Source organism: Nerophis ophidion, linkage group LG03, assembly GCF_033978795.1.
Source record: "Nerophis ophidion isolate RoL-2023_Sa linkage group LG03, RoL_Noph_v1.0, whole genome shotgun sequence".
NCBI classification, from domain to species: Eukaryota; Metazoa; Chordata; class Actinopteri; order Syngnathiformes; family Syngnathidae; genus Nerophis; species Nerophis ophidion.
This window is the reverse complement of record NC_084613.1, coordinates 53,371,249-53,394,090: the sequence shown is the minus strand read 5'-3', so window position 1 is coordinate 53,394,090 and position 22,842 is coordinate 53,371,249. Positions and strand designations below refer to the sequence as shown.

The window sequence follows — 22,842 nt, the reverse complement described above, 5'->3', positions numbered from 1 at the left end:
TAATCATCATCCATCTGTTTAGTATGTGTAACTTGGATTCGGGCTCATTTGGTCAAAGTCCCAAAGAGAGGGTCTTTAAAATACAACACCTGACTTGGACCTAATTGGTCTGTCTGGACTGGCGCTGGGCGATTTTTTGGTAAAAACACAACACTTAAGACAACAGACGGACGGGGGTTGCTGACACAATCATGTTTTTTGTAATAAAAGGGCTAAGAAACATTGTACATATATTTAAAGATAAATATTTGTGTCTTTATTCATTACTTTATCAACAGTTTAGCTTTTTGTCATTGCATTGTTTTGTTTTTAATTTCTTTAATGTGCTACAGGCCCATTAACACTAGAACTCTCAGGATTATTTTCTCTACCTAGGTTTTATGTGTAGAAAAGCCAAATGGCTGCTCTCCGGGACTTCTAGTGCTAACAGTCAGCATTCCACAAATGGCCTCTGGCCCACACTTTGAACAACGTCTGATTTACACAATTCACCTGTAACATGAAGCGTTGCCAAATCAGAAAAAAGCGTCTCCAAGCCCTGTCTGGAAATACTTAGCACTTTTGGAAGTGATAAAGGTTGGGGTGTCGTCTGTGGGTTGTTTGAGAGTAACTACATATACCCAGAAATCATTGGGGTAGAATGGAACCATAGACAAAAGAACAAGTGGAGATACAAGCACGGAAGATGTATATGTATCTTACAGAGTTGAAAACAAGCGTGTGTTGCTGAAAGCTGCTGTTTCGGCATTATTTAAACTTTCTGCACATGGTTTTTGAATGTGCTTGTGGAGGCGGACCTGCACTCATGCAACAAATACTTTGCCTTCCGTGACTGTTTCTAATTGATTACCAAATAAATGCACAACGCAAGACATGCTTCTGTTTAACTTTGAATGCATTGATTTTCTCGCAAAATAAATGGTTAAATGGTAAAATAACCCTTCTGCTGTGTGTTCTCTGGAAAAGCAGGTGTGTGATATGATTTAATGATTTTCTTTTTTTTAACATCATCATAATTGGGGATGTAACGATATGAAAATGTCATATCACAATTATTGTGATATTTGTGCTGTGTGCTTTTACAAATGGGAATTTATGTATATTTTTTCAATAACTAAAATAGGCTGACTGTTAAAAAGCCCACTATTTTGCATGTTTTGTGTTTCCTATGCTGGACTGATACGCGTTTTGGCTGGCTTTGTGGCTTCCTACTCTGTTCAGCGGTCTTTGAACATGCCGTAGAAACACCCCTTGTCTCTTCCTCTGAGTACAGAAGGATCACCCTGAGAGACACAAAAAGAAAGTACAGCTTGTCTGTTCAATGAGCACAATTGAAGAGTTTAGTGGCTCAGACAGCAATGCGTTTATCTATAGTAAGTTCAGATTGGAGTATGTGTTTTCTAATGGGGAAAGACGTTAATGTCTCCTGTATTCATGTTAGCATTTAAAGCTAGCACCAGTTCATCCGTGAGTTTATCGCACTGCGGCTATCAGTCAACGAATTTCAAACATTTTAATTTAAAACGGTAATACTAACCATCAAGAGTTTTACCCCGGTTGAAATGAATACCCTTTATCGTTACATTCCTAGTCATAGTTAATTGATCAGATAACGATTTATAATCGCTTAATCGTGCAGCCGTAGTTTAAACCAACTTCCTGTTTATTTACAAACACGGGTTCTTGAGGCTTTTTTGTGTGCCTTGTCATGACAGACAGGGGCACAAGTTTTGAAGTTCATATCTGGGTCCTATAAAAACAAAGGCAAATGTGTCTGCATTACATAGAGTAACTTCTCCACTCCTTCTTCAGTATCTCACCATGAGGCCCGCCACAATGGCAATGACATTAGCGATGGCGTACACCATGATGCGAGCCTCGATGTGCACGTTGATGTGCCGGAGCACAGCACCGTGCACCAGAGCTCCGAGCAGGAAATTGACGTGGCCCACCAGCACCAGACTCAAGCCCATCTTCATCAGGGATTTGCTGTCTTTGAGGTTGGCGCAGCATACTCCTGCACAACAGAAATACGTCTTTTATTGTACAGTGATAACACAACAAAGCCATAGTGCTTCTTCTGCATCTTCCAAAAATGTAGTGACTTTATTATATGTTAGACTAATAGTTAAATGCTTTGTCACCGAAACCTCAAAATTAAGATGTGGACGTTTTATCCAAACAGTTACAATGATGTTCCTCTTCGCTGACTTACGTTATTACAATATTGGATACTCGTGTTAAACAACGCCAAAGTGTAAAATTGTAAGGTTCATGCATTTACCATGAATTGATTAAGGTGGACCCCGACTTAAACAAGTTGAAAAACTTAATTTGGGTGTTACCATTTAGTGGTCAATTGTACGGAATACAGTATATAATCTAGTAATACAAGTCTCAATCAAAATTGAATCAATCAATTGGACCTGAGTTTGCACGCAGTTTTGGTTGCCTCTGTAACTTATGTGGGCATTTTATTTTCTGCTATCAGCCAGTTTTCTCCCCTTCTCCTGTTATTCCTGCTTGTTTCATGCCCTCACGTCTGCTCTGATGGCTATCATTCTCAAACTGTGGTATGCGTAGTCCACCTAGTTGGTGGGTTAGCAACCTGCACGACCGTACTGGCTTCCTGGACCTCTTTCAGAGATGTGTGAAAATAGAAATGATGAAGAAAAAATATTTTTGTTTTAATATATTTTCTGTAAAAGGACAAACATGACACAAACCCTCCCAATTGTTAGAAATCCCACTGTTTATATTAAACATGCTTCTCTGATGAGAGTATTTGGCAAGCATCATTATGTCCTAATAATTTCAGTGATCCTTGAACTGATCGTAGTTTGTTTACATGTACAACTTTCTCCGATGCTGCCACAGAAAGACGTGTGTTATGCCACTCCTTCTTTGTCTCAATTATGTCCACCAAACATTTTATGCTGTGCTTGAATGCACAAAGGTGAACTTGGATGATTTTATTGATATGCTGGAGTGCACATTAGGCATATTTTGTCAATCTATGACTGCAAGCTAATAGATGCTAAAATGCTATTTATGCTAGCTGTATGTACATATTGCATCATTATGCCTCGTTTGTAGGTATATTTGAGCTGATTTAATTTCCTTGTCTTATGTCCTCTGTGTATTTAATTTATGTTTGCATGTCTCATGACATATTATATGTATGTAATATTGGCTGCATTTCTGATAGTTTTTTGTGTACCATGTTGTTCCAGACCACAGCAAACATTACCCAGCTTGCAAAGATTGTCATAAATCCATTAGAAGAGGACAGCCCGCCGTTTCCTTTAACTTGGACACACAAATATATACCTTTGGCCATTGAAGACAGTAATTACCAGAAGTTATCTCATCTTGTGAAAAGTCCCCATTTTACTAATGATTTCCAATGTTGCAAAAATGTGTAGAATAGATAATAAAATACAACATTTCTGTCAACAAAAATTTGCATCAGTTTTTGATAGTAGGCTAACATAAACACTTAAATCCTTTGTTGCCTTCATTGTAAAATGTATAAAAGACTTTTAAAGTATTTTTGATGGTAGGCTAATAGGGGTGTGGGAAAAAATCTATTCGAATTTGAATCGCGATTCTCAGGTTGTGCGATTCCGATTCGATTCTCATTTTTAAAAAATAAGATTTTTTTGGGTTTGTTTTTTTTTTTTTTATCAATCCAACTAAACAATACATAGCAATACCATAACAATGCAATCCAATTCCATTCCAGCAACACTCAGAACTGCAATAAACAGAGCAATTGGGAGAAGACAAACCAAAAGTAGTGAAACAAAAATGATGATCAACAACAGTATCAATATTAGTTGTAATTTCAGCATAGCAGTGATTAAAAATCTCTCATTGACATTATCATTAGACATGTATAAAAATTAAAAAAAGAACAATAGTTTCACAGTAGCTTACACTTGCATCGCATCTCATAAGCTTGACAACACACTGTGCCCAATATATTTGGTTCGTTTAATAGTTAAAACAAATTTACATTATTGCAATCAGTTGATAATACATTGTCCTTTACAATTATAAAAGCTTTTTACAAAAATCTACTACTCTGCTTGCATGTCAGCAGACTGGGGTAGATCCTGCTGAAATCCTATTTATTGAATGAATAGAGAATCATTTTAAATCGGGAAAAAATCATTTTTGAATCGAGAATCGTTTTGAATGGAAAAAAAAAAATCGATTTGGAATCGAATCGTGACCCCAAGAATTGATATTGAATCGAATTGTTGAACACCCAAAGATTTGCAGCCCTATAGGCTAATATAGACACTTACATTATGTGTTGCCTTCATTATAATACTTATATATATAAGGCGTTTTTTTTTTTCAGCTCTATACAGATCTTTTTTCGAATTTTTGGTTCAAGATGGCTCGTTAAAAATTTTGGGTTGCCGACCCCTGATCTAGTGGTATACAAAAGAATCACTTTATTAAAGTACAGTGTTTTATTTTCCTATATTATAACTGTGTGTAATGTAACAGTGGCCGTAAATATTAAATATACTTGTTAAATAAAACCTCTGCCTTGATTTTAATGAATACTTTGTGGCAATCGGAGAGCAATCTGAGTTAGTATTGGAGTAAAAAAAAAAAGTTTGATAACCAATTATCTAGATCAGTGGTTCTCAAACTATTTTCGTTTAAGAAACGATTAAATATTTATTTAAAAAATGCATGAAAATGAATGTTATAAAAACAAAATAAACCTTAAAACATTGCATCTTTCTGAAAAAAGCTGCTGCGAATGAGTATTTTAGGCCACAACAACCACAAAGAATCCTGTACACGGTTGTCCATATTTCAGTCTTCACAGCTGCGCACAGTTCACATAACAGCTTTACAACATTTGGAAAATCAAGCGCTAACAGCGAGCGGCACCCTGGGAAAATGTCTGAGATGGTTTGTGGTTTCAACAGATAGAGTTCAGCCAGGAAGTGGGCGATACATTCAAATGCAACACCTTAGAACCAGGCAAGACATACATATGCACAATATTATATTTTGTTTCTTGGTTGTTTTTTCATCTCATACCAGATGATGACATGTAACCCCAATTTCTTCTCTCTCTCCCTCTCTCGCTCTCTCGTCTCAATCTCTTTCTCTCTCTACATAGTGAACAACAGGTTTGGGTGTGGTCTTCACTGAGGGGTCAGGTTGTATTTTGTTTGCTGCTTGTTCAGCTGTGCAGACACACTAAGAGTGTTTTGGGTCATAATAGAGTCATGTTTGTTGCCATTCTTACTTACATATAAAGTAAAAAGTACTGCAGGCTAAAACATTAGGTACACCTGTATTATCTAATGCACAAGATGATTACAGAGACTGCAGCATTAGTTTGGTATCAGTGTAATATATTACATGTATTTATTTAATACCCTTTAACCAGAGAAATGCACTGTAGCACCACTTCTGATTAATTACTGTACAGAGGGTTCGTGTGCAGTGCTTATTTTTGAAACATTTAGAAATCAAAATACAGATACAAAAACTTCAATTTCTAATACTAAATAATAATAATTGCAGATCAAGGTGCCCTCCTTTTGGATTATTATAAATACATTAAAACATCTTAAATACAAGTTTTGGTTTTCAAGGCCTAAGAAATTCTTACATAGTACTATCTTTCCACAATATTTAAATATTTTAAAGGCATTACATTTTATGGGACCGAACCAGTGAAAAGTTTCAATTGTATTCGTGTATTTTATTATTTGTAGCAGATCAAACAACTGCTGTCTGGGAAACGGCTTAATATGGCTTCTACAATAAAAATTATGCAAGGCTCTGGATATCTTCCAGGGTTTCCCACACATTCATTTATTTGTGGCGACCCGCCACGAAAGAATTACGGCCGCCACAAATAAAATAAATTGTTTTTATTTTTTTTCGGCTCGACCGCTCATAAAAGCAATGGGATTCTGTCTGTGAATGGAGCTTGTAGTTACATATTATATAAATATGTAAATATTATATAAATATGTATGTAAATATGTACATAAAGTGTTGTAATTATATTCCAACTCCGCGTTCTTCTTGGTCATCGCTGGTCAAACCCCCCACCACCACCACCTCCCCCATTTACCCCCACCCCTGCCGCCCGACCACACCACCACAAATAGATGCCTGACCTGTGGGAAACACTGTCTTCTGTGTTAAACAATGTTAACAGCACAAACATGTTATTGAAAATATAAATCAAATGTACATAAAAACATTTAAATAAAATATAAGACATGTCCGTGCACCTTTCTTTGCAGTAAGGATAACTAAAATGTTTTGCATAGCCACAAAACACAATGAGACAAATTCCATCCATCTATCCTGGAGCTTATCTCAGCTGCATTCGGGCAGAAGGCGGGGTTCACCCTGGACAAATTATTGAGCCAAAATAGTCACTTCATAACATCATGACGATCATAGTTACCTCCACCAGCAAATAAACCGGAGTTTGGTTATTAAATACTAAATAATAATTTCCTTGCTCTTAATTAAAATAATGAAATACAGAGGCCTTAAAAGTATTTAAATATTATTTGGAAAAATATGCCACATATCGACGTGTTGTTAAAAGCAAATAAACACACCTTTTTAATTCAGAACTTGTTATATATTTGTAAGGATGTAAACATCACTTTTCAGGTGATCAAATACTAATTTCTCCCATTGTGTTTACTGTAGTTTGAAATCATAAAGCACTACTTGAGTGCCACTGCGTATAAATACAATTCTAATAGTTGTCCCGTTTCTAATTCTAGTACATGAGCATTCGAATTCATACCAATTATAAATGTACGGTACATATTGTGCATTTCTCCAGCTTGGCAAATCATTTCATATAGCATAGAACTGAACAAGTTCAAAACATTTTAAGGTATTACATGTCGAATAAAAAGATGAATAAAACAGGTATAAACAAGTCAGACGTCTACTGGACTTCCGCCATGAAACCTGAAGACCACACCTAAAAATAAAAAAAAATACTTATTCAAAATAAAACATACCCAAATTCGCCATGATTGACGTCCTCTTCTTTTATATCATTTTACACTTGGAGTCGCTCTGCTACGATTGATGACAGCATTTAGACAAAAGTTGACATAATGTGCCTTCTCTTCGACTGGCGGCTCACCTGTGGACACGCCTCTGACTCCTCCTACTTCCGTACCTGAACGGAAGCTCCGCCCCTCTTCGCGTTCACGTGACACCTCTGCGCGACACCGACTGCACTTTTATGGCGAAAGATATTCGATTTCCTGATATAGAATATCAATATTTTTACAACCTGGTGTAATTTATATCTATTTGCATATGCGTGCGAGCTGTAAAGACGTGCACGCGCTTTCTATCTACGGCAAGCCTCGAGGGGAAAAAAAAAAGTCAGCCATAAAGAGCAGTGGTTCTCAAATGGGGGTACGCGTACCCGTGGGGGTACTTGAAGGTATGCCAAGGGGTACGTGAGATTTTTTTTTTTTTAATATTCTGAAAATAGCAACAATTCAAAGATCCTTTGTGAATATATTTATTGAATAAGACTTCAACAAAATATGAATGTAAGTTCATAAACTGCGAAAAGAAATGCAACAATGCAATATTCAGTGTTTACAGCTAGATTTTTTGTGGACATGTTCCATAAATATTGATGTTAAAGACCTACTGAAACCCACTACTACCCACCACGCAGTCTGATAGTTTATATATCAATGATGAAATATTAACATTGCAACACATGCCAATACGGCCTTTTTAGTTTACTAAATTGCAATTTTAAATTTCCTGGGGGTACTCCGGCTTCCTCCCACTTCCAAAGACATGCACCTGGGGATAGGTTGATTGGCAACACTAAATTGGCCCTAGTGTGTGAATGTGAGTGTGAATGTTGTCTGTCTATCTGTGTTGGCCCTGCGATGAGGTGGCGACTTGTCCAGGGTGTACCCCGCCTTCCGCCCGATTGTAGCTGAGATAGGCGCCAGCGCCCCCCACGACCCCGAAAGGGAATAAGCGGTAGAAAATGGATGGATGGACGTCGTGTAATGATAACGTGTACGCAAGACTTCACGGGTTTTTAGGAAGTATGAGCGCTGCGCACACACACAGCTAAAAGTCGTCTGCTTTAACGGCATAATTACACAGTATTTTGAACATCTGTGTTGCTGAATCTGGGTTCACTCGAGGGAGTACTGGAAAGTGCTCCCCCGGGTGATTCCCTTGTCCTACTGGGGGACTTCAACGCTCATGTTGGCAACGACAGTGAAACCTGGAGAGGCGTGATTGGGAAGAATGGCCGCCCGGATCTGAACCCGAGTGGTGTTTTGTTATTGGACTTCTGTGCTCGTCACAGTTTGTCCATTACAAACACCATGTTTAAACATAAGGGTGTCCATACGTGCACTTGGCACCAGGACACCCTAGACCGCAGATCCATGATCGACTTTGTAGTTGTGTCATCGGATTTGCGGCCTTATGTTTTGGACACTCGGGTGAAGAGAGGGGCGGAGCTTTCTACCAATCACCACCTGGTGGTGAGTTGGCTGCGATGGTGGGGGAGGATGCTGGACAGACCTGGCAGGCCCAAACGCATTGTGAGGGTCTGCTGGGAACGTCTGGCAGAGTCTCCTGTCAGAGAAAGTTTCAATTCCCACCTCCGGAAGAACTTCGAAAATGTCACGAGGGAGGTGCTAGACATTGAGTCCGAATGGACCATGTTCCGCACCTCTATTGTCGTGGAGGCTGATCGGAGCTGTGGCCGCAAGGTAGTTGGTGCCTGTCGGGGCCGCAATCCTAAAACCCCTTGATGGACACCAGCGGTGAGGGATGCCGTCAAGCTGAAGAAGGAGTCCTATCGGGTCCTTTTGGCTCATAGGACTCCGGAGGCAGTGGACAGGTACCGACAGGCCAAGCGGTGTGCGGCTTCAGCGGTCGCGGAGGCAAAAACTCGGACATGGGAGGAGTTCGGGGAAGCTATGGAAAACGACTTCCGGACGGCTTCGAAGCGATTCTGGACCACCCTCCGCCGCCTCAGGAAGGGGAAGCAGTGCACTATCAACACCGTGTATGGTGCGGATGGTGTTCTGCTGACCTCAACTGCGGATGTTGTGGATAGGTGAAAGGAATACTTCGAAGACCTCCTCAATCCCACAAACACGTCTTCCTATGAGGAAGCAGTGCCTGGGGAATCTGTGGTTGACTCTCCTATTTCTGGGGCTGAGGTCGCTGAGGTAGTTAAAAAGCTGCTCGGTGGCAAGGCCCCAGGGGTGGACGAGATCCGCCCGGAGTTCCTTAAGGCCCTGGATGCTGTGGGGCTGTCTTGGTTGACAAGACTCTGCAGCATCGCGTGGACATCGGGGGCGGTACCTCTGGATTGGCAGACCGGGGTTGTGGTTCCTCTCGTTAAGAAGGGGGACCGGAGCTTGTGTTCCAACTATCGTGGGATCACACTCCTCAGAGGAGTTCAAGTACCTAGGAGTCTTGTTCACGAGTGAGGGAAGAGTGGATCGTGAGATTGATAGGCGGATCGGTGTTGCGTCTTCAGTAATGCGGATGTTGTACCAATCCGTTGTGGTGAAAAAGGAGCTGAGCCGGAAGGCAAAGCTCTCAATTTACCGGTCGATCTATGTTCCCATCCTCACCTATGGTCATGAGCTTTGGGTCATGACCGAAAGGATAAGATCACGGGTACAAACGGCCGAAATGAGTTTCCTCCGTCGTGTGGCGGGGCTCTCCCTTAGAGAAAGGGAGATAGTAAAGCCGCTGCTCATTCATATCGAAAAGAGCCAGATGAGGTAGTTCAGGCATCTGGTTAGGATGCCACCAGAACGCCTCCCTAGGGAGGTGTTTAGGGCACGTCCAACCGGTAGGAGGCCACGGGGGAGACCCAGGACACGTTGGGAAGACTATGTGTCCCGGCTGGCCTGGGAACGCCTCGGGATCCCCTGGGAAGAGCTAGACGAAGTGGCTGGGGAGAGGGAAGTCTGGGTTTCCCTGCTTAGGCTGTTGCCCCCGCGACCCGACCTCGGATAAGCGGAAGAAGATGGATGGATGGATGGATTGCTGAATCTTCTGCAATTTGTTCAATTAGTATTGGAGAAGTCACAGTAGAAAGATGGAGTTGGGAAGCTTTAGCCTTTAGCCACACAAACACACGGTGATTCCTTGTTTAAAATTCCTGGAGGTGAAACTTATCAGGGACTATTTAACTCACTAAAACACTAGCAACACAATAGAAAGATAAGGGATTTCCCAGAATTATCCTAGTGAATGTCTCTAAAAACATCGTAATCCGTTCCAATCGCCTTCCTTTTTTTTAATTTTATACTTTTTGTTTTTTCTAGTCCATTGCTATCAATATCTTCAAACACAAATCTTTCATCCTCGCTCAAATTAATGGGGAAATTGTTGTTTTCTCGGTCCGAATAGCACTTTTTGTTGGAGGCTCCCATTAAAAACAATGTGAATATGTGAGGAGCCGTCAACATGTGACGTCATCGTCTGCGACTTCCGGTTCAGGCCAGGCTTTTCTCTTAGCACCGAAAGGTGCGAACTTTATCGTGGATGTTCTCTACTAAATCCTTTCAGCAAAAATATGGCAATATTGCGAAATGATCAAGTGTGACACATAGAATGGACCTGCTATCCCCGTTTAAATAAGAAAATCTCATTTCAGTAGGCCTTTAAAGAGTTCTTTTTTTGTAAAGAAATGTTTAGAATTAAGTTCATGAATCCAGATGGATCTCTATTACAATCCACAAAGAGGGCACTTTAAGTTGATTACTTCTGTGTCGAAATTTTTATTTATAATTGAAACACTTGTTTATTTTTCAACAAGTTTTTAGTTATTGTCACATCTTTTTTTCCAAATAGTTCAAGAAAGACCACTACAAATGAGCAATATTTTGCACTGTTATACAATTCAATAAATCAGAAACTGATGAGATAGTGCTGTATTTTACTTCTTTATCTCTTTTTTTCAACCAAAAATGCTTTGCTCTGATTAGGGGGTACTTGAATTTAAAAAAAATGTTCACAGGGGGTACATCACTGAAAAAAGGTTGAGAACCACTGATATAGAGCTCGCTGTCACGCCAAATTTCTTACCCCTACAAAAGCCTCCCCCCCATTTACTTCCGTGGTTATGATTAATACAGACGTTTTGTTAACACTATATTATAAAAATATAACGCTATAACATAAAAATACTGACGTTTTGTTAACGCTATATTATAAAAAAATTTAAAATTAAAAAAACAATTTTGCAAACACAAGCTATGGGATGACGTAAGAGGAATCGTGACCCTGGAAGTAAATGCGTCATCCCGTAGCTTGTGTTTGTAAATTGTTTTTTTAATTTAATTTTTAATAATGTAGTGTTAACAAAACGTCTGTATTTTTATAATATAGCGTTATATTTTTATAGTATAGCGTTAACAAAACGTATGTATTAATCGGGGGAAGGTTTTTGTAGGGGGGAAGACATTTGGCGTAACATTGCCAGACACCTTGGCGAACACGCAATTCATCTTGGGAAAGTGGTATCACGCGCCCAAAAATGTTTTAAATAAAATCCAGTCTAAGTATCATTTAAATAGTTTTTTTTGTCATGTACACCTAAAATTGTACACATGATACTTGAACGCTACTGAATTCTGTTCAACTAAAACGTATAATTTAATAAGTAGACAAAGTAAGACATTGAGAAAGCTAATATACGTATGGTACTTTCAAAGTAATGTCATTATTTCTTCACACTTTATGTGTTATTAATTTCACGATAACAGAAAATACCATGGGTTTCATTATTTTAAAACTACACCGCACATGTTACGGAGGAAAACACGCCATCAAGCCACGGTTAGAGTTAACACTTCCTGTATAGGCCCTTTAGACGTAAAAGCACGTGTGACGCTATCAAAATAAAATGCCGTTTGTAAATATACCGCTCACGATTAAAAGCATGTTGTAAATGATTCAAGTTGGTATACATAGACAAACACTGCCATTATACAGCTGTAATGTAGAGATAGCGCCCTCTGTCAGACGCCAGGCAGAAAAGTCGACGTGCACGCGTGCACTCTGTGACAGAGGGGGGGAGCACTGTGTGGTGGTGGGGGGCCACGCTGTCCTTGGGCTGAGGCGCTACAGCACAGGCACTGTAAAACATCTCAAGAAGAGGAAGCAAGAAGAATTTAAAAGTTCCCAAACTTATTTTATTGTTCCATCCCTTGCGTGCACAATGAGAGAAATAGTTCATCTTCAGGCTGGCCAGTGTGGAAACCAGATTGGTGCCAAGGTAAGTCAGTTAACAATTTATTTGCAAATATGACGATTTATACATACATTTTTAACTGCCGAAGTAAGTCAGTTAACAATTTTTTTTGCAAATATGATGATTTATACATTAATTTTTATTCTCAAGACCAGTGGTTCTCAAATGGGGGTACGCGTACCCCGGGGGGTACTTGAAGGTATGCCAAGGGGTACGTGAGAACCACTGCTCTAGACCAGTGGTTCTCAACCTTTTTTCAGTGATGTACCGTGAACGTTTTTTTTAATTCAAGTACCCCCTAATCAGAGCAAAGCATTTTTGGTTGAAAAAGAGAGATAAAGAAGTAAAATACAGGACCATGTCATCAGTTTCTGATTTATTAAATTGTATAACAGTGCAAAATATTGTTAATTTATAGTGGTCTTTCTTGAACTATAACTAAAAACTTGTTGAAAAATTAACGTGATTTAATTATAAATAAAGATTTCTACACGTAGAAGTAATCATCAACTAAAAGTGCTCTCCTTGGGGATTTTTATAGCGATCCATCCGGATTCATGAACTTAATTTTAAACATCTCTTCACAAAAAAAATAAATCTTTAACATCAATATTTATGGAACATGTCCACAAAAAAATCCAGCTGTCAACACTGAATATTGCATTGTTGCATTTCTTTTCTCAGTTTATGAACTTACATTCATATTTTGTTGAAGTATTATTCAATAAATATATTTATAAAAGGAGTTTTTTGAATTGTTGCTATTTTTAGAATATTTTTAAAAAATTGCACGTACGGCTTGGCATACCTTCAAGAACCCCCAGGGGTACGTGTACCACCATTTGAGAACCACTGCTCTAGACTCTAAACAAAAGTACTGAGACACCTTAAAATCACCCCTGTGATGTATTTTAGTAATGGTGCATGAATTGATTAACGTGGACAACGACTTAAAAAAGTTTAAAAACTTATTCGGGTGTTACCATTCAGTGGTCAATTGTAAAGAATAATTACTATACTGTGCAATTTACTAATACACGTTTCAATCAATCAATGCACAGGGTCGTCTCTGGCAACATTGAGGCCCAAAGCAGACATTTATTTTGTGTGAAAATATTGTTATTCGTTTTTAATCAACTTTAAAGGCCTACTGAAATGAGATTTTTTTTTTTTAAACGGGGATAGCAGGTCCATTCTATGTGTCATACTTGATAATTTCACGATATTGCCATGTTTTTGCTGAAAGGATTAAGTTGTCACACCAACTTTTGGTGCTGATAAAAAAAAGCCTTGTCTTCACCGGAAGTTGCAGACGATGACGTCACAAGGGTGAGGGCTCCTCACGTCCTCACAATGTTTTGGAACTCTGGAGACACATTTTCAATGGGAAACAGGTCTGCACTACAGGCAGGCCAGTCTAGTACCCGCACTCTTTCACTATGAAGCCACGTTGTTGTAACACGTAGCTTGGCATTGTCTTGCTGAAATAAGCAGGGGCGTCCTCGGAAAAGACGTTGCTTGGATGGTAACATGTTGCTCCAAAACCTGTATGTACCTTTCAGCATTAATGATGTCTTCGCAGATGTGTAAGTAACCCATGCCTTGGGCACTAATACACCCCCATACCATCACAGATGCTGGCTTTTGAACACTATCCAGAGGTTATTTTCCTCTTTGTTTGGAAACGTCCAGTTTCCAAAAACAATTTTATATGTGGACTGGTCGGACCACAGAACACTTTTCCTCTTTGCATCAATCCTTAGATGAGCAAAGCCGGTTGCGTTTCTGGGTGTTGTTGATAAATGGCTTTCACTTTGCATGGTAGAGTTTTAACTTGCACTTACAGATGTAGTGACCAACTGTAGTTATTGACAGTGGTTTTCTGAAGTGTTCCCGAGCCGATGTGGTGATATTCCTCACACACTGACGTCGCTTTTTGATGCAATACCGTCTGAGGGATCAATATCATCGCTTACGTGCAGTGATTTCTCCAGATTCTCTAAACCTTTTGATGGTATTACAGACTTTAGATGGTAAAATCCCTAAATTCCGTGCAATTAGCTCATTAAGAAATGTTGTTCTTAAACAGTTCGACATTTTGCTCACGCATTTATTTGTTCACTAAGTGGTGACCCACAGCCCATCCTTGTTTGTGAATGACTGAGAATTTCATGGAAGCTGCTTCCATGAAACAATCGTGGCACCCACCTGTTTCTAATTAGCCTGTTCACCTATGGGATGTTCCAAATGAGTGTTGGATGAGCATTCCTCAACTTTTTGCCACTTGTGCTAGCTTTTTTGAAAAATGTTGCAGGCATCAAATTCCAAATAAGCTAATATTTACAAAAAATAATAAAAGTTTTCCAGTTCGAATGTTAAGTATCTTGTCTTTGCAGTCTATTCAATTGAATATAGGCTGAAATGGATTTGTAAATCATTGTATTCTGTTTTTATTTAAGATTTACACAGCATGCCAACTTCACCGGTTTTGGGTTTTGCAGGTTACAAATGGAAGAAAATAATCCTACGAATTCCAAAGAGCAAACTGACTGGTTCTCACATACTATTATACTCTGTACTTACATTGTACAAATAGTACTGTACTCTTTTGATTGCTTTCTTTTCAATCTCGCAGTTCTGGGAAGTGATTAGTGACGAGCATGGCATTGATCCCACGGGGACCTACCATGGAGACAGTGACCTGCAGCTGGACAGGATCAACGTTTACTATAATGAAGCGACAGGTACTCTCTACTTTCACCCCAAACAGCACATTTTTGTCCATCAGGGCTGCAACTAACGACTATTTTAATAGCTGATTAATCATCGATAATCTAAACAATTTATTTGACCTATAGGATTATGCAACTTTATTGCAGTCTCTAATGTAGCACTGTTACATCTAACTTGAGATATCTATGTGTTGCTAACTAACAATATAGACAACAAAGATACCAGTTGTTCCTAGTTTATCACTGTTAATTGATTCTGGACATGACCGCCATAAATGAATTCCTGCAATAATTAATATAAATCAAGTATATTCATAGCTAAACTGTAAAAAAACTGCTTGAGCCCTCTTGAAATAATGATGATTCATGATACTGAACAAGGTGCGCTCTAATCGGTTTGGTCTCCTCCAATTGATACATTTTCTTTGTTTCGCCAATTTATGCTTGAAACTGCTTAATTTAGGACCAAAAAACTAAAATATGCTTTAAAAATATATCCGAAATAAATCTGCGATGTGGTGAAGCCCCAATACCTGAAGCGTAATGTGGTGAGAGATTATTTTACTTCATTCAGAAATATTAATTTATGAAATGTGCTGCTACAACAATAGAAATAGTCCTACTTGAACATGTCTCCATTTAAAAGCAAGGACAGGCAAAGTGCTGATAAAAACAAAACATTCAGAATAGCAGCAATAATAGCAAACAGCAAAAAACACCAGCTCCCTAAAAAGAAAGACAATGTTTGTCATGATCTGTGGTCTGGATTATGTTTTTGATTTTCAATCTAAGACTCCTTCGGTTCCTGTTTTTTGTGCACCCTTGTTTGTTTTGGTTATCATGGTTACTTATTATTTCCACCTGCCTCTGATTAGTGTTCACCCACTCACTTGGTGCCTGAGCACTAATCAGAGGCATTATTTAAACCTGCCTTGCCCTCCGGTGGGTGCTGGAGTTGTTTGCTGTGTGCTGCCTTTTTTTGGAAGCTGAGAGCTATACCCTGGATCCTGTCCCTGTTAGCTGTTTCTGGTTTGTGTTTTCCTTGCCTTATTTCTTGAACATTAAAACCATGTTTTCATTTTCCAAGCCTGTCATCTCTGCATCTTGGGGTTCGTATTTGGCTGGAGTATTCTGTCAGGTGGTGTAGGTGACGAACCCCAAGATGCAGAGATGAAAGGCTTGGAAAAGGAAAACATGGTTTTAATGTTCAAAAAATAAGGCAAGGAAAACACAAACCAGGAAACAGCAACCTGACAGCAGTCGGGATCCAGGGTATAGCTCTCAGCCTCCAAAAAAGGCAGTCCACAGCAGACAATACTCCAGCACTCACTGGAGGGCAAGGCAGGTTTAAATAATGCCTCTGATTAGTGCTCAGGCAGCAGGTGAGCGGGTGAACACTAATCAGAGGCAGATGGAAACAATAAGTAGCCATGATAACCAAAACAAACAAGGGTGCACAAAAAACAGGAACTAAAGGAGTCTTAGATTGAAAATAAAAAAACATAATCCAGACCACAGATCATGACAATATTGAGCTAAAATTACAGATAAAACTATTTTTCACACGACTCCATTCATTTGTTGTTAGCAAGCTAACAAGCTATTTATTTTACTAAAAAAAAAGGATGTTTAGTTTGCAGACATTAGCCAAAATGACAGTTAAACATTTTTTTTCCCACACATACACGTCTCTGTTGTTCGACAGCAAGCTAAGAAGCTATTGTAGCATCCTCAAACAGAAAGCCCAAGTTTAGCTAGTGGACTTTTGCTAAAAATTAAAGTTAAAACTATTTTTCACACAACTCTCTTTGTTTTGTTAGCTAGCCAACTGATAAGCTATTTAGCTTTGTCAAAAAGAAAGTTTAGCTAGTAGACTTTAGCTAAAATGTTCACACCATCTCTGTTGTTAGCTGGCTAGCTAACAACAGAGATGGTAGCTTCATCTAGCTTCATCAAAAAGAAAGACAAACTTTAACTTGTGGACTTGAGCTAAAATGGTAATTAAAACAATGTTTCACATAACTCAGGTTCTCTTTTAGCTAGCTAGCTAGCTAGCTAACTAATAAGCTAGCGCCTGTCCCATTGGACATGCTTCCGCTTTAAATGATCTACCATCACAGATGCCCTGCCATGACAAACAAAGCCCGCTTTGCAAATTGAGCAAGTTGATAGTGTTTTAAACGTGTTAAGGGTGAATTATTCCCAGAATTTTGATGGTTTCGCTTGCGGTGTTTTTGTGGTTCCAACAGCCATTTGTCAATTCCTGATGCTTGCCGTTAGTTTTGCCAACTGTCCCTTGAAAAATGTAAACATCCCATATTTAGAAACAAAAGTTTGTGTTACATATTGAGCTGTCAATGTACACACTGTGTCCTGTATATTTGTTACCGTGACAATTACAAATAGTCTGTAAAATATCGACGACAGCTTCACAACACTCTAGGGCTAGCTTCTGGCAATCAGACTACAAATGGGACTTCCGACCGCAGTGACAATTTTCCTTTAAAATCATTCATTCAATCCATCAATCAATGTTCATTTATATAGCCCTAAATCACAAGTGTCTCAAAGGGCTGCACAAGCCACAACGACATCCTCGGTTCAGATCCCACATCAGGGCAAGGAAAAACTCAACCCAGTGGGACAACAATGAGAAACCTTGGAGAGGACCGCAGATGTGGGTGACCCCCCTCTAGGGGAGACCGGTGCAATGGACGACGAGTGGGTCTAGCATAATATTGTGAAAGTCCAGTCCATAGTGGATCTAACATAATAGTGAGAGTCCAGTCCATAGTGGGGCCAGCAGGAGACCATCTCGAGCGGAGACAGGTCAGCAGCGCAGAGATGTCCCCAACCGATGCACAGGTGAGCTGTCCAACTCGAGTCCCAACTCTGGACAGCCCGTTTTTCATCCATGGCCACCAAACCTGTGCCCTCCCCTCCACAAGGGGGAGGGGGGAAAGAAAAAAGGGTGCAATTGGAGAAGTTCAAAGGTCGTTTTGGTTAAGCTACAATCACGTCAATGAGGTACATGCCAACTTAAAGGTGCTGTTTGCAACTTCCTCACAGTAAAACTCTTCAAAGTAAAAAATATAACAAATGAAAAATATAACAAAAACACCACGGGTAGGCTATGTAATAAAAAAAATGTACCGGCCCAAATAAAATGATTGGTGTTTACGGCCGTCATTCACCCGGTCTTGTCAACACTTATACGCAGGTAGCGCATGCACGAATACAAAAGCAGTCCAAAAGAAGCAACGAAAATTTTCAGTCATGTTATGATAGAATATACATTCAATGACTGTTAGTAGCTAATCTGCCATCACATGGACAAATATAAGAGCTTCTGGAGGAAAGTTCTGTGGTCAGATGAAACAAAAAAATGAGCTTTTTGGCCAGAATACCCAGCAATATGTTTGGAGGAGAAAAGGTGAGGCCTTTAAACCCAGGAACACCATTCCTACCGTCAAGCATGGTGGTGGTAGTATTATGCCCTGGGCCCGTTTTGCTGCCAATGGAACTGGTGCTTTACATGGGACAATGAAAAAGGAGGATTACCTCTAAATTTTTCAGGAAAACCTAAAATCATGAGCCCGGAGGTTGGGTCTTGGGCGCAGTTGAGTGATCCAACAGAACAATGACCCCAAACACACGTCAAAGGTGGTAAAGGAATGGCTAAATCAGGCTAGAATTAAGGTTTTAGAATGGCCTTCCCAAAGTCCTGACCTAAACGTGTAATACTAATACTGAAGAAACAAGTCCATGTCAGAAAACCAACATATAGCTGAACTGCACCAATTGTGTCAAGGAGATGTCAAAAATTCAACCAGAAGCTTGCCGGAAGCTTGTGGATGGCTACAAAAAGCGCCTTATTGCAGTGAAACTTGCCAAGGGACATGTAACAAAATATTAACATTGCTGTATGTATACTTTTGACCCAGCAGATTTGGTCACATTTTCACAAGCCATGATAAATTCATAAAAGAACCAAACTTCATGAATGTTTTTTGTGACCAACAAATACATGCTCCAATCACTATCACAAAAAAAATAAGAATTGTAGAAATTATAGGAAACTCAAAACAGGCATGACATTATGTTCTAAACTTTTGACCACGACTGCACGTGCCTAAATTAAGTCATTACGTACAAGTAGCTACAAAGGGCGAGATACATTGTGTAAAACACTGAAAAGTTGGCGCCTTCTGGACATCTGTGTAAATGTTGCAAACAGCCCTTTAAAGGCCTACTGAAATGAGATTTTCTTGTTTAAACGGGGATAGCAGGTCCATTCTATTTGTCATACTTGATCATTTTGCGATATTACCATATTTTTGCTGAAAGGATTTAGTAGAGACCATCCACGATAAAGTTCGCAACTGGAGAAAAGCCCTGCCTCTACCGGAAGTCGCGGACGATGACGTCACATGTTGAGGGCTCCTCACATCTTCACATTGTTTCTAATGGGAGCCTCCAACAAAAACAGCTGTTAAGACCGAGAAAACGACAATTTCCCCATTAATTTGAGCCAGGAAGAAAGATTCTTGTTTGAGGATATTGATAGCGACGGACTAGAAAAAAAGAAAAAAAAAACGCTATTGCATTGGGGCGGATTCAGATGTTTTTGGACAAATTTACTAGGATAATTCTGGGAAATCCAGTATCTTTCTATTGTGTTGCTAGTGTTTTAGTGAGTTTAATAGTACCTGATAGTCGGAGGGGTTTGTCCACAAGTGTGTTGACGCGCAGTGTCTCAGGGAAGTCGACGGCAGCTTTATGGGCGGCCCAAGCTCAGCTGATCTCCGGTAAGAAGCGACTTTTTACCACAATTTTCTCACCGAAACCTGCTGGTTGACATTTGGTTGGGATCCATGTTCGCTGTGATCCATAGTAAAGTTTCACCTCCGTGAATTTTAAACAAGGAATCACCGTGTGTTTGTGTGGCTAAAGCCTAAAGCTTCCCAACTCCATATTTCTACTTTGATTTCTCCAATATTAAATGAACATATTGCAAAATATTCAGCAACACAGATGTCCAAAATACTGTGTAATTATGCCGTTAAAGCAGACGACTTTTAGCTGTGTGTGGGCAGCACTCATATTTCTTAATAGCCCGTGACGTCAAACGTACACGTCATCATTACGCGACGTTTTCAAGAAAAAACTCCTGGGATATTTAAAATTGCAATTTAGTAAACTAAAAAGGTTCGTATCGGCATGTGTTGCAATGTTAATATTTCATCATTGATAATATAAACTATCAGACTGCGTGATGGGTAGTAGTGGGTTTCAGTAGGCCTTTAAATAGTGCTTGCTCACTTTTTCGTAGACGTGTCATTTAGCAACTCTGCTCTCTTGTTGTCAGTCTAGTACTGATGTCTCCTAGGCCTTAGCACAGTGTGCCCTGCTTTGATGGTGACACTAAAGAAAATGGGGTCGACCAGCCACTACTTGCTGGTCACTGGTAGTGCTCAGTCGTCGGTTCCGTCCAAAAAAACACAACGAATGATGTCACTGACAAAATAATTTGTTTGCGACATATTTAATTAAGATTTTTGTCAACAACGTCAACTTTTAATCAATTTTATTGCTTTCTCTCAATTTCTGACTTTCATTGTTGTGGATAAAGGAGGCAAATATGTGCCGCGTGCTGTTCTTGTGGACTTGGAACCAGGCACCATGGACTCTGTGAGATCTGGACCGTTTGGCCAGATATTTCGACCTGACAATTTTGTGTTTGGTGGGTTAATTAAAAGCTATGTTAATGTCGTACATTTAGGTCAGGCTGGTTTACAAAAGTAGTGCTGTCTCCCGCGTAGGTCAGAGCGGTGCTGGTAACAACTGGGCCAAAGGTCATTACACCGAGGGAGCTGAGGTGGTGGACTCGGTCCTGGATGTTGTGCGCAAAGAGTCGGAAAACTGCGACTGCCTGCAAGGTTACCAGCTCACACATGCTCTCGGCGGTGGAACAGGATCAGGCATGGGAACTTTGCTCATCAGCAAGATCCGTGAGGAATACCCCGATAGGATCATGAATACATTCAGCGTGGTGCCTTCGCCTAAGGTGAGTGTCTTTGTGATACAGCGTGAGTGCGATGATTGAGCTTGTGTGTTTTCACCAGGTGTCCGACACGGTGGTGGAGCCGTACAACGCCACCCTGTCCATCCACCAGCTGGTTGAGAACACGGATGAAACCTACTGCATCGACAACGAGGCTCTCTACGACATCTGTTTCCGCACGCTCAAGCTGACCACGCCCACTTACGGAGACCTGAACCACCTGGTTTCCTCCACCATGAGCGGAGTCACCACCTGCCTACGCTTCCCGGGTCAGCTCAACGCCGACCTCCGAAAACTGGCCGTCAACATGGTGCCTTTCCCCCGTTTGCACTTCTTCATGCCGGGCTTTGCCCCCCTGACCAGCAGGGGGAGCCAGCAGTACCGAGCGCTAACCGTTGCCGAACTCACCCAGCAAGCGTTCGACGCCAAGAACATGATGGCGGCGTGCGACCCGCGTCAGGGCCGCTACCTGACCGTGGCCACCATGTTCCGGGGCCGCATGTCCATGAAGGAGGTGGATGAGCAGATGCTCAACGTGCAGAACAAGAACAGCAGCTACTTTGTCGAGTGGATCCCCAACAACGTCAAGACCGCCGTCTGCGACATTCCTCCCCGCGGCCTCAAGATGGCCGTCACCTTCATCGGCAACACCACCGCCATCCAGGACATGTTCAAACGTATCTCTGAGCAGTTCACAGCCATGCTGCGTCGGAAGGCCTTCTTGCACTGGTACACGGGCGAAGGCATGGACGAGATGGAGTTCACCGAAGCCGAGAGCAACATGAATGATCTGGTGTCCGAGTACCAGCAGTACCAGGACGCCAGTGCGGAGGATGAAGGGGAAGGCGAGGAGGATGCCGAAGAAGATTGAGCGTATTTATTACTTTATTAGTATTATTTTGTTCTAAATATTGTCTCACATGAAAAACTTCACCAGATTTCAGTCATGCTAACCATGCAAATTGATTTAAATTAGTTGGTATTGTTATTAATTAGGCTCCTGTGTACCAAGCTTGGCCGGCCATGCCAGCCATTGGGCAAGTGGGGTGTTTTGCGTCAAAAATTAATTAATTAATTAAGGGGCTCTTCACATAAAATTTTAGCGCAAACATATTTTGAGCCCATTCCTGTTCCGTCACTGATAAGATATAATGTCAAACATCCCAACACAAATGCAACTAGCTCCTGTGGGGTACAGTGTTAGTCATTTTGTTGTGCGACAGGCACTGACCTCAAATCTTGGTCTGAATTGAGTTAGGAAGGTTTTTAATTACCGTATTTTTCGGACTGAAAGGCGCTATTAAAATCCTTTCATTTTCTCAAATCGACAGTGTCTTGTGTAACTGAATTCTGGTTGGGCTTACCAACATTGAAGAAATTATATTTGGTACATGATGTAACAAGTGACCAGTATGGCAGTCACATAAGAGATTTGTAGACATTTTAAGTAGACATTTGTAGGTAAGCGACTGAGCCTCATCATTTGATGGAGTGTCAGCACAATGCAGCTATTATAGTCAGACGTACTGTGCTTCAACATATGGGGATTATGGAGTGTGTGTACATAAGGACCCAAAAATGGCATCTATTGGAATACATATGTGGTGTTTTGTTTCGCCTTATTATTCCAAATCAACTTTTCTTACCTATTGGTACCTGCTGATGTGTATTTGGGATCTGCATAAATACTGAAAATGTGTGCGCATCCCCGTCGTCATTAAGCTCCTTTTTTGCGGGGCATGCATCAT

At 40.4% G+C, this 22,842-nt stretch overlaps 2 protein-coding genes across 3 annotated transcripts in view; one reads left to right on the top strand and one right to left on the bottom strand.

Moving 5' to 3' along the window:
- tmem54a (transmembrane protein 54a) overlaps window positions 1–7,196 on the bottom strand; it is a 16,467-nt gene extending 9,271 nt beyond the window's left edge. The window contains exons 1-2 of the mRNA XM_061895597.1: window positions 7,041–7,196; window positions 1,821–2,017 (exon numbers count right to left, since the gene is read on the bottom strand). Coding sequence (XP_061751581.1) covers window positions 1,821–2,017; window positions 7,041–7,053 — 210 coding nt within the window. The 5' untranslated portion in view covers window positions 7,054–7,196. The remainder of the gene's footprint in view (window positions 1–1,820; window positions 2,018–7,040) is intronic.
- LOC133549801 (tubulin beta chain-like) overlaps window positions 1–22,842 on the top strand; it is a 24,008-nt gene extending 1,166 nt beyond the window's left edge. Inside the window, exons 1-5 of one of the 2 annotated variants that reach the window (XM_061895592.1) lie at window positions 11,424–12,322; window positions 14,934–15,042; window positions 20,663–20,773; window positions 20,853–21,097; window positions 21,156–22,841. In XM_061895592.1, the coding sequence (XP_061751576.1) occupies window positions 11,996–12,322; window positions 14,934–15,042; window positions 20,663–20,773; window positions 20,853–21,097; window positions 21,156–21,965 (1,602 nt within the window). In that variant the 5' untranslated portion in view covers window positions 11,424–11,995 and the 3' untranslated portion in view covers window positions 21,966–22,841. Of the gene's footprint in view, window positions 1–11,423; window positions 12,323–14,933; window positions 15,043–20,662; window positions 20,774–20,852; window positions 21,098–21,155 lie in introns of those variants that run through there. The other variant, XM_061895594.1, reaches the window with a different exon arrangement.